Genomic DNA, 12,371 nt, shown 5'->3' on the forward strand with positions numbered 1-12,371 from the left:
GGCACTTTTACCATGGGTGGTTGTTGCATCATACACAAAAAAGTCTTGCACTGCACCTACCTATACATACATCTGGTAACAAAAGTGTGGGTGGGAGTGAGAGTGCTGAGTGGCGTACAGTGTAAACTTTGTAATACTTCGCACATGTTGTGTACACGTTTGTGCACGTCCAACTGATCTTGTTTGTTCCATGCTAAGCAAAAAAATATTCCCTGGCGCATGTTAGTACTGCGAAATATTTGTTTTTGTTTCATGTGGCATAAACAATTAGTTTCATACTTACGTGAAAAAGCTACTGGATGGCTTGTAAACCGCGCGCACTCCTCTCAATCGAACCAGAGACTACGTCTTTTACAGTATTGAATTAATTACAGCACCTGTACGGATTATATGAAAACTTCATTGGGGAGTGCGCTAGTGGACAAAGCATTTACTTCAATCCTGGCTTATTTTTCCTCGCAATGTGTGCCTGCTTCCTGTACGATACTTTTCGGCGACAGCCTTGCTTGTTCTTTGTCGCAACACCAGTGTCAAATGCATGGAAGGCTACATGTGGTTAAACGTTGTTGTTATTCTATCCGACACACCAAGTTGTCCGCAACGTGGATAACATATGCGTTATAAAAATATGCCATTATGTTTACTTCAAGCAATCGTATTAGGCTGAATTCGCACAAAACTTTGTAAAATTGAATGTTTAACTTTGTTCTGCACAGAACTTGGTTCAATTTTCGAACATTTTATTCATAAAGCACACAAGTGTTATGGTCACGCAATGTAGTAAGCAATAAAAGTCTGTTTTTGAGAGTTACTGACCAGTATAAACATGCGATTGCGCATATGCTCAAAATGTCAGCACCATATTTACCATTGATAAATGAAAGGTCTCCACCACAGCTGTCATTATAAAAAAAAAGAGTGCAGGTAAAGCTGTAAACACTTGTCATCAATCATTTTTCGTTGAAGATTGGAGCACACAGTAGGTCGCCATTGTTATTTCTTAAAATTGAAAGAAGATAGTGCATAGAAATAAAATTACCAACATTACAGTTGCGATAGCTTCCTCCGTATAAAGGTCCAGTTATGGCGCTGATAAATCTTTATTTCCACCTTTTATGACGAGCATCAACAGGAGAACCATGCAAATAGAGAATGACATCTTAGTTCCCTTGATTATCATATGTTATATGACAGGATCCAGCCAGTCAATATTCATAAAGGAAAATGAATTCAAAGTGGTAAGCAATGGTCATTGTTTTTCGTATTTTGCCTCACTTTATAAGCACGCATTGTGATGACTAAAACGTCAAATATACGAGCATATCTGTTTAATTACGCGCGCTATCAAATTTCCTAAGCGACTAAACAGAGAAAACATTAGGCAGCAGTGTGGTACTGGATTTATTCAATATTTGAGTAAAAATTGATACAGTGCAATAGACAAAGAAACACATCTCTCACGCTTACTTTCATTATCAGTTTTTTTTTCTTTAGTGACACTAAAGGCTCAATAGTGTTCATAAAAATTTGTGTAGTTGTTTTCCGAGCTGTGCAAACAGCACTCACCGTAAGTTAGCGTCTTAGAAACTTGCGTTAAATCTACTAGGACACCAAAAGACAGAATACACACATTTTCAAACGACGTCTAATTGTTTTCAAAGCAGGTTCAAAGATCTCCGCGCGACGATGTTTGTCGATTATTGATGATTATTGTAGTAAAGCTTCCATGCTCGATAGGGTTATCGAGACTTTGCCTCGAAAGCGTCCATGCATGTTTGCTATTCTTAGACCGACGTCACCAGCTAGTTTGTGTGGCTGCCCACGGTTCCACATTAACATTTCAGGAGTGAAAGTTCACAACCACTTTTAGCGTATTCTCAAATGGTTGGTTGGTTGGTTGCAAAACTTTATCGTGGTCCTGCAAGGTGCGCGTCAGCGCGCAGCGGGCGACTCCCACGTCAAGACTGTTAGGCCAAGCCTATTGGCCGCTATGTCGTCATTCTTTCCGTACTGCACTTTTTTCTAAATAAGCATCTTTTTCACACAAGATGTGCGTCTTCAAACTGCACGTTTTTACGTGACAACCGTCATATTTGTATTCAGCGTAGCTCTGCGCTAAGCGTCGTTTTAACTGAAGAGTCGGCTTTTGCTAAGCTGAATTTCTCCGGTTAGTTCAAATCATTGTTGAAAAAACTTTGAAAAAAAAAACGTTACCTAATTCGCTGTTAGTATCTTGAGGTTGATTGCACAAAGGTACACAGCATTTCTCAGGCATCCGAACCAAACAAAAGATATATATTTAGAAAGATAGTCTTTGTTTACTGAATCAGCCACACTAAACACGCGTGCTTTCTGCATGTGCGCATCACCCTTGCAGCATCGTCTGCTCATCTACACATAACCAAGGTGACACTGTTTGTTGCGGTAGCGTCTAATACATTGTACTGCGCAAATCACGCAAGGATTGATCCCCAAAGACAGCAGCCCTCATGTTGGCCCTGCGGCTGCTTCACATGACTACCGGTGCGTGACCTCTATGCTTGAGAAATGTGCGATTCGATGTGCGAACCTATTTGGACAGCAGAACATCACGGTGTTAGGGACGACTACAGCAAATAAATTGGACGCGCATCACTGAATCTATACTCATCTGGCATATATTACGTACCACTGTAAGTACTTTATTGTAATTGAAATGAGGTGTGCTGTTGTTGACTTTGCAGTATTGTCACACGGTGACAGTTGAGTTTCAAGGTGGTCATATGTCACAGATAGAAAATAATCGTCACCATGACCCCACACGTGTCAGCCTCGTTATCTTTGTCATTGCCTTCCTCTTTTTCCCTTTCTATTTCTTATCAAAATACGTATGCTGATTTGTCCGGCAAGCAACAAGATTCTCATGTGCAAATGAACGAATTCTAAAAGACATAAAAAGAAAAAAATGATTCGCAAGAAAGCAAAAGAGATAAGTTTTGGTGCGAAATGTCTTCAGCTCAGGCTAGGTTGTGACTCTCGTCTCCATGATTTAAATTCGAGCGTCGTTACCACTTGGTTGTCTCGACACGCTGCCAGAACAAAACGATGCCTTGCAAATTACATTAGAGCGAAATTGTGGGAAATGGCAGTGGGGGTCAGCAAAGAGACGCAAAGAAGAATGAGAGACCGAGTATAGACGGAGAGACAGACTGTTGCATATATTATTAATATTTTATTATCTCAGTTTCAACGTCCCAAAACAACGATAGAATTATCTGGGTCGCTGTATTGCAGGGCTCCAAAAAATTTTGACGTGCACCAACATGGCACAGTAGACGGGCCTATTGCGCTTCGTCTTCACCGAAATGCAACCGCCACGACTGGGATCCGACCTGTGACCGTCAGGTTAGCAGCCCGAACATCGTAACCGCTCAACCACTACTCCATACGTATATCAAGAAATAAAAGCAGAAAAATAGACATAAAGGAAGTTAACTAATAGAAAAACACAGGAGGTGAGAGACCGGCTACAGTTTGAAAAGAAATCGTAAAGAAAAAGACACAGACATAAATGAAATCAAACGTGGAAAGGGAAGGAAAACATAGAGCTATAAAAGTCAAGAAATTTACCGCAGAACTATAGATATGGAGAAAGCAATAATGAATAAAAAATAAGAGACAGAGACTTTAATATAGTCTATAAAGAAATATACACCAAAAAAAGTCAGAGAAAGTAGCAGATGAAAGAAACAGAAAATGAGAAGAACAGAAAACTAAATAGATAGAGACGGAAGAAAGTATAAAGCGGCAAACGCAACAGCAAACCATTTAAAAAGATAAAAAACATAGCCATGTATGCTACAGAACAGCAAGGCAAATGTGATTCGGCGTATAGTGCAGAAAAACTCATCTTTATACACCGGCACCTCTCTCTTCACAATCCTCTGCACTTTTGTCTTCGCCAGCTTTGAGCCCACCGTCTCTGTTATGATTCTCATGACATAACTTGTGCGACTTTGTTCAAGCTGCGTCAACTTTAGGTGGATCTTCGTTGATGCAGTGCACATGAGATGACGTCGAAAAGTAAGAAACACAGATCAGTGCCCACACTGTTTTTCTAGTCCTTCCTTGTCGTCTCGTGTGTGCTGTAACAACCAAGATGAACGCGTACCAACTCGCTCAAGCTTCCATTGCAAAAACTTCAAGGGCGTCAAACTTTAGGCAGCTATAGGCTGTCGCATGCTGTTGTCATTACTCGACAAAACGCTCCACAAAAAGCATATTCAGAGTCCGCTCGCGACAAGAAGAAATCTTCTCCGTCTTGTTCTTCGAGTACCTTGATGATTATTAGACAGCGTGCGCTCACACCAAGAAGATGTCTTCTGCCGCTCGCTCCCCCCGCACGTTAAAGTTCATCACGTATTTTCATCAGCAAAAACAATTATTGTCCTTGCATAACAGCGGCAAAACTACATATTCAAAAAGAAAACAAAAACAGGAAGTAAGTCCAAATTTGTAATCGAGAAAAAGTGGAATTATGGAAAGAAAAGTAGGAAGAATAAAAATGATCGGATAAAGAGAAAAATGAATAAGCTATTAGAAACACATGAGCACATGAGCAAAGACAGAAAAACAGATAAGGAGAAAAAGTAAGAGAGAAGGAAAGAAAAATAAAACACACGAGAAACAACGAAGGTTGCCTAGATCTTCACTCGCTTTCTTCTGGGCCCCTAGTAGCACGAAGCTCCCCCAGTTTGTTTTTTGTTTTAAAATGCCACCATCCCATGACGATCAACTTAATGTATAAAATGAGTTCACCTACCCTCTTTGTTCTAGCGAATATGCTGTAACATGAGTAATACAAAAATATTTTTTCGCATGGTGGGTTCTCTGACATACAACTGTACTCGTTATGAAAAATAGCAGTTCGCTTGCCCGACATATTTCAACGAACGACGTAACACTATTGACGTAGGAGTGATAAATGGAGATTAAAATGCATTTAAAGCATGCTTACTTTTGGCTTTCATCAAAACGAGAACCTCCTGTTGCACAATGCTAGCACTTGTTTTTGTTGAACCTATTGCGTATATGCTAAGGGGTATCCACAAAATGTCGAGGATTTTTTCAACCACACTTCCTCTATAAACATTGAAACGTGTGCTTTAAAGGTAAGATTGCTATTAACAGGCCAAATAGCAACGTGAATTAATAGGCTTTCATTTTATTTCAGTTCTTAAACACAACGCAACCTATATGGACCGTCAACACGACCAACAAGAACAACAAGAATTTCTGCATTGTCGACGTCACAACAAAAATGCTGGAAGAAAATATCCTCTATTGTCACTCTTTCTACGTCGACCCCACGATGAAACAAAAGTATAGTGTTATTTCACAATATGTTCCTGAGCACAACTCAACATGTATATTTTGTTTGCAGGGTTTCCGTTGAAATGGAAGGCGCCTTTAAATATAGCAATAAAATGCTTGCCACACCACAAGGTAATGAATATATGAAGTTTGTTCATGCAATGACACTCCCAAACGTGGTATATTATATTGCCACACGTGCTCCTTTCTTCATTTGACGTTTCGGGCACATTGGACGGGCAAATACTTCCTGTAAAATTCACGCCGAAATGTCTAAAATTATTCTAAACCAGCTTTCTCATCATCTGTTCGGTGTGAAGGAGACAACGCGAGCAGCTTAGTCAATTCTGCAGTAAATTAGACTACGAGCGATAACATTCAAACTTTTGACGCCTTGTCTACTAATTCTCAGGCCCTTTTCCGCGGATCAGATCGACGACGGATGACACTTGGTTCGCCCATGTCCGTGTACAGCGCGCTTATATCCTGCTCTAGTTTGAGTTTCCGTTTTTCTGCTGCAAGTTCAGCCAAATACAGAGTTTCACCGTGAACAAGCCTACTTATGTTGTAGTCCATGCCATGACCTCATGAAATATTGTGTCTATGCTCGCAGAGCAGCGATAGTTTTTTTAATTGTTCGCTGCACAAGCATACAACTAACACAATCCATGGCTGACCACCATACTTAAGATGTGCCCATAACTCGTTACCACAACTCACTGCGAAACGTATTCTCGATTTCGAACGCTCAAAGTAACAACGTCTAACTGAATAGTATGAAAACCAGGAAATCTCAACACTTAGCTCTATCATTGTCCACAAGTTTTGTAAGCGAATAAGCGGCGAGGAGCCGAGACATAGCCACTATAAGATTCGAGAAGTAGGGTCGAGTTTAGTTGTAGCTGGCTTTTCTTGTGGTTGGCTGGTTGGTATGTTGGTTTTAACGTCCCGAAACCACCACATGATTATGAAAGACGCTGTAGTGGAGGCCTCCAGAAAGTTCGATCACCTGGGGTTCTTTAACGTGCACCCAAATCTAATCACGCGGGGCTACAACATTTCTGCCTTCATCGGAATTGCAGCTGCCGCAGCCGGGATTTGATCTCGCGACCTGCGCGTCAGCAGCCAAGTACCATAGCCACTTCACGACCATGGCGGCGCCTTTTCTGTGGTCGTGGATCAGAACCAATGAAAGGAACCGGTCGAATAGTGGGTGAATTTACCAAATTGTATTTCTAGTTTATTTTAGGAAGACACTATAGTTAACACATTGATTCAAAGAACTAGTTATGAATAATGAAGTTTTCCAAGCAAGGAATTCAGGTAGAAAATATTTTAGCCTCGTTAATTAGTTTTTAAATCACGACGAAAATATTCCAATTGCAGTATCCCAGAGTAATGGCCCCAAAAGATAGGGTAACAGATTCTGACATTTCCATGCCCGGCTTGCGAAGAGCTGGCATTACTTTTTACCGCAATGTAATGTACCAGCAGTGAGATATAAAAGATACCCAACAGTTGATTTCCTCATCATCACAGATAATGCACATAGCGAAAGATAATAAACCTGTTATGCAAGTAGATGCTTAGGGAGGTAACACCACAACAAATTTTCAATGTGGTGCAGAAGTATATAGCGCAAAAAAAGACAGGGACAAGAAAGTGAACACCACAAGCACTTACTCACAACTGAAAGCTTTATGGCTTGAACAAAAAATACATAGCATCTAAACTTGACGATTGACTAAAACCTGCACATGCGCTTCGTGGGCGATCCAGAAGAAACACACCAGCTGCAGCCCCCCCCCCCCCAAACGCGCCACCCTTTTTCCTTGAGTAGTTTCACTGCTTTTTCCGATAAGGCCAAAGAACGAATACTCACGCACATAGAAGCCTTCGTGTGAATATGTATGTAAAGCCTTAGCAAGTTCTCATGTCGTGCGATCATGGTGTTTAAACAATATCTCCGTTGCGGTGAACTGTGCATAGCACTGGCATTAGGCGCAGTGTATGGACATGTGCGCAAGGGGTTTCCCTCGCAAGGACGACTGAAGATTACTTACACACTTGTTTAAACATTGACTTGTCTGGCCAATATAGACATGACCACACGACAGAGGGATGCAATAAATGACGTTGGCCTTGCAATACACGAACCTAATTTAGTGGGTAATGGTGCAACCAATTGTCCGGACGTTATCGAGCTTGTTGCCGACCAATTAACATAGCCTGCCTAGCTTGTTCTTATAGCAGACAAGAACTACCTTCAAGCCAAACGGCTGGCCTGTCTTTTCAACCTGATGTGAGATTGCGTGTACGTATGACGTAACATACATTTCATCATTTCATCAGTTATTATGTGGAAAAATATTTTGAAATGCCTAGGAATAACCGTTGAGCCCTTTGAAAATTGCGGATAATGCAGAAGGCTTTGTTCTGTAGGACGTTGGGAAGCACGCAGCAGAGAATACATAGGATCGAGAAATCCACACTCGACCGTCTTCATTCTCCAATTGAAGAGGATCAACTGTGAGCAATCGCTCACTCGAGTAGGAACTGCGAGCTTTGATTATAAAAGCGTGATTGCCATCACTGGTGCATGTGCTATCTCGGCAGTCATCAGCTTCCGACTTGTATACTCTCCTACGTGGCGCCCTCTCAACGTGAAGAGATTGTACGAAAAGGGAATATCTCGATAGAGCAGCCGTATTCCTCAACAACAGCGTTTTCTGAAGTTGCGCGATATCGGATTTAAAAGTTAGCTCGCAGCCTGACTTCGTGTAACACTTCAATTTGCTGTGGTCGCATTCGTTGCTTCATCCATGTGGTAAATGCGTAATTTTTTTTTTCGGCAGATTGTGTTGCTATTCATACTAGGTTGATGTTAGAGAGTTTGATAATCAAAGGTTTTCATTGCATCATTGCGGCCAAGTTCACAATGATTTAGAAGATGTCGGGTCACGTGACAAAAGAAATCGTGCTTAGATACCTTTATAAAAATTGTTATAGAGAAATATTTTGGAACTAGTTATATCAGAGAATATGAGAGGTGACAGTATTTCATGCAACAATGAATTGCACCTTGTTGCGCAATTCATTGGTAACCCACATAATAACAGCCTACTCTCCTTTTTTTCAGGCTCGAAGGTGGTTTTCAGGCACAAACTCCTGTATCTCGACGTGGACAACTTCTGTGCTGTGATTAAAGTTACTCCAAAGCTTCCTAATCGTGGTTAGTGTTCATGTTTTCTTGCAAGCTATGTGTCAATGATTACTATCTCAATAGTGATCTCTCGCAAGTGTTTGAATACTATTATTGTTCACTTCGTATAATGGCGTACGCTACATAGCAAGTTTTAAATTTATAGAGTCGTTGCAACTCCATATAGCCTGCTTTCTTTGACTGCAATTTCGTTCCATAGGTCTTCGTAAAAGATCAGCGTGTCATTGTGATTATTCCGTGATATTGCTCATATGTTTGAGCTAAGCTTACGGATTATGTTGCGTTTCTCCCAAATTGGCATATCTGTATTAGACCATTGAGAAGCAGTCTACTTTACAAAGTACACTTCCTTATTCGGGAACAAAAATTGATAAAATAATAATCTGATTTTCTCACTGGAATTTCGGGGGTCGAGGAAGGCAGCTGCTAACTTGGCATATTGATTATGTGTTTTTTTTCATTCCAAGGGTCATTAATCGTAAGTAAAACAAGTGCCCGCTGAACGGACGTGGTCCGTATTTATTTTATTTGGTTTGTTTCAGGTTTTACAATTTTTGCGTTAAATTAGAAATTGCTTGTGCTTCAGAAAAAAACAATATATTCCTTGCACAGCGCGAGAAGAGTGTAGAGTGCAGAGCTTTACTGGGAGGTGTAACATGTGCTTTTTACAGTACAATGGGACTTCGTGGGAGTACACACATGCCTAATGTTGTGCGCTGCCTCCTAGATGGAACCCGCTATTTCCTATAAAAGAATGCTGTTTTTTTTTCTCTGTTATCTGAAGCTCACGAGGCTCCGACAGATTCTGTGAATATGCCAGAGTCCGTTGACGTTTCCATAGTCACTGCTGTCTCTAAGATGTCTCTCTGCTGCTGTCTCTCTCTCTTAGAAGGAGAAGAGAAATGATGATGGCGCAAAGGGTGCTTTCTGAGAACAATAAAAAATGAAAAAATGGGGGATTATTGTTTAAGTTTTAGTTTCAGTTTTGTTTTGTTAAGGCCAAATACAAACGCACAGTTGCTATACTGCCGCACCAGAACAAAGTAGTATTTATGTTACGTAACCACGTGACTATCCAGTGGAAAGAAAATGAGAAAAATATAGTGACATTACCAACTCTCCTCGGCTGTAATATTGGCACGGAACTGGCTGAGCTCCTCAAACATGCTGCTAATAACTAGAGATATTTCATCACTGAGACGTAGTGGTGAATGCCCACAATTATCCAGATGATTCAAATGCTTGCAGACAACACATACGGGATCTGCAACTGCACTGTATGTTTCAGCAGACATCTTACGCGTTGACTGTTGTCCTTCAGTAGCATAATATCAAGACACTCAATTACAGTTCTTGTCGCTAAAACAAGTGTCACGAAAAGTCTAGCGTCCGCTGTGCTCCATATTCAACTCATTCATACCTACATTTTATTTCCCAGAGCTTAGAGAACAATGCATGTATGCCACAATACATTGAAATATATTGTAGCAAAAAGTGTGACGTTACGTTTTCGATAAGGCGTCAGTGCTTCAATACTTTGATTGAACCAAGATGACCTTTGTATTTCTTTAGCAAAAGTCTAGCGTACTCTCCATTCTCGCACCTCACCAGCTTTCTATTGCTACCTCTTGGGCCATTGTGCTTTCTAAAGTACAGTATTATAACTACTGCGAAACTTAAGAAACTCCATGAAAACTTGTTTGTGTCGTAGTATATTGCATTTATTTAAATTCACAAAAGCTTAATTTAATTCAACCAGTAATTCTTTTAAGGTCTTTAATGAGTTAAACTTCCAAACTCCACCATCTGTCCTATACAATAGATATATTTCAATTGGCTTTCAATGTTCATCTAATGATTAAAGGACACACTTATGAAGCCTGTTGTTTTGGCACCGTCACGACGTCATAACTTATAACAGAACTGTTTTATCTAAAATTGGAGCAGGGCTTCATTCATGCTGGAAAGGACATCAGGGAATGCAATTTTCTTAAACACATGGCTGAGCAGCACTACGAAGTACTGGGGTTGCTTCAATGGACTGCGGTTCTAACAACGAAAATTATTCTTTAGCGAAGCGAGATAATGTTGAGAATATGTATTTTGTTAAAGCGTTTCAGACCACGTGAGTCAACAATTTAAAATTAGCTTTATATGTTTATGTGAAGGAAATTAATAATCATTCTTATGAAACACGCTTTATCATACTATTTTTTACTCATCCGAATGACGGCTACATTAACTATTATTTAAATGGCACCTTCCTCATTGAAGTATCACATTGTCATCAATAGACACGTTGAAATAATATGGCCTTCTTTATTTGACTAAACAACTCACCACGCCGTCAAAGTTCACCAGATTGCACCAATGTACATGTCTGGCTGACAACAAGAAGTTCCCGGATTCAAACTTGACCACCGACTCTTCAGATGTCAACTTCGGGCTAAGTTGCCAATATAAGCACCAATCCGACTTTCATTGAATTCATTGAGCGATGACATTAGGCGCGGACTCTCTAGAGCAAGCGGCCACGCGCCGAAAACTCAGATTTGTATTCTCAGATGGATATATAGCCATAGCGTCAAATCTATCTTGCGCTGCCTGAGGAAATGCTGGCAAGTTGATGCCTGACTGACGGGGCAAGTCAGATCCATCTTCACGCAAAACTACAATGTCGTCGAAAATGGTACATCTGAAAGTGTTGTCAGAGACACTTTTATATAAGTTACGTGCACTCACTAAGGCTCATGAAGTTGAGGTAGTTTGTCGCAGCCTCAGCAAACACAAATATGTGGTTAAGTAAATCAGAATGCGTCTTATGATAAAATAACATCTGGGTGTTCGCTCTTGCAGTTATACAAATATCTTAAGGCGGTAATACTTCCAATTTAACTGCACTCGATGCCATGGTAGTATTTGTTCAGTGTGCGTTTTTTTTTTCAACTCTCAGCAACAAGCCTGGTAATGGGCTGCGGCGAGCGCTAGACGATAACAAATTAAACGAATTAGTTGTTTGGTACGTCCTGTACTCTTGCTCCTAGGTTTCTTTACGGTGGCAATCCTACCATGTTACTCTTGCATTCGGCTTTTTCTTAAGACAGTGTTTCTTACGATAAGGTGTTCTTTTCTAGACGTGACTAAGTACGCTTTCGTTTTTGCAGGACAGGCTTGGTATGACTTGAGAATGTGGAATGCCTCGCTTGTAAGATATCGCCGCCCCTCGATAACCTGTTCACACTATTTTCAACTTGAAGCAAAGCATGGACGCCTAGCTTATGAGCCTGTATGCCAAAAACTCCTCTATCAAGTGCATCCGCATCAACAAAAAAATCTTCAAGGACAGAAGACGTCGCAGACATACAGGAGCACGAGCGTGTGAACTGTCAAGCGTACTGCGGAAGTATGTAGCACATCACAGCTTTATCTAGTGGTTCACGAGACCCACTGGAGGCAGAGATGTATAACTTGTCTAGCCTGTGCACTAAATGCCCCTTGGTAAAAAGAACGAATCGTTGTCGCATTTCCTATGTGTGATATAATACGCACAGCACTTACAGAGTTTGCCGCAGATTTCAAGCAAAACACAACGGGCAACATAAATATGCCGAGCTTCACAGATACGCAAACAACAGGTTTGAAATAATGTACGAAATCACTCACAATGAAAGCAGAAACTGTCAGCATACAGCCGAAGTTAACGACTGGGAAATTCGTATTGTTGCCGCAGGGTGATATAGGATAAAAATGAACTTCTAGACGGTGCAGCATCACTGAAGGTGTTCGTATGTGGTGG

The 12,371-nt window shown here is 40.7% G+C and overlaps 1 protein-coding gene across 3 annotated transcripts; it reads left to right on the forward strand.

The window, feature by feature from the left end:
• The first annotated feature begins 1,083 nt into the window (after positions 1-1,083).
• LOC119167333 (uncharacterized) lies at positions 1,084-12,083 on the forward strand. Of its 3 annotated transcripts, XM_075866682.1 has the most exons (6): positions 1,091-1,238; positions 3,274-3,384; positions 5,213-5,361; positions 5,423-5,484; positions 8,492-8,584; positions 11,740-12,083. In XM_075866682.1, exons 3-6 carry the CDS (start codon positions 5,300-5,302, stop codon positions 11,955-11,957), a joined length of 435 nt encoding a protein of 144 aa, XP_075722797.1. In that variant the 5' UTR covers positions 1,091-1,238; positions 3,274-3,384; positions 5,213-5,299; the 3' UTR covers positions 11,958-12,083. The 3 variants fall into 3 exon arrangements, with proteins under 3 accessions (XP_037274695.1, XP_075722796.1, XP_075722797.1); XM_037418798.2 differs by lacking the exon at positions 3,274-3,384 and having other exon boundaries at positions 1,084-1,238; XM_075866681.1 differs by lacking the exon at positions 3,274-3,384 and having other exon boundaries at positions 1,084-1,238; positions 11,745-12,083.
• Positions 12,084-12,371: the final 288 nt, after the last annotated feature.

Source organism: Rhipicephalus microplus, chromosome 6 (assembly GCF_043290135.1).
Source record: "Rhipicephalus microplus isolate Deutch F79 chromosome 6, USDA_Rmic, whole genome shotgun sequence".
In the NCBI taxonomy this organism is placed as follows: Eukaryota; Metazoa; Arthropoda; class Arachnida; order Ixodida; family Ixodidae; genus Rhipicephalus; species Rhipicephalus microplus.

Excerpts from the sequence above, each read along its gene's own strand:
- LOC119167333 (XM_037418798.2), top strand. The coding sequence starts at position 1,116 with ATGACGAGCATCAACAGGAGAACCATGCAAATAGAGAATGACATCTTA. Across the intron at positions 1,239-5,212 it reads AGGAAAATGAATTCAAAGTG|TTCTTAAACACAACGCAACC; the intron begins GTAAGCAATGGT and ends ATTTTATTTCAG. Across the intron at positions 8,585-11,739 it reads TCCAAAGCTTCCTAATCGTG|GACAGGCTTGGTATGACTTG; the intron begins GTTAGTGTTCAT and ends TCGTTTTTGCAG.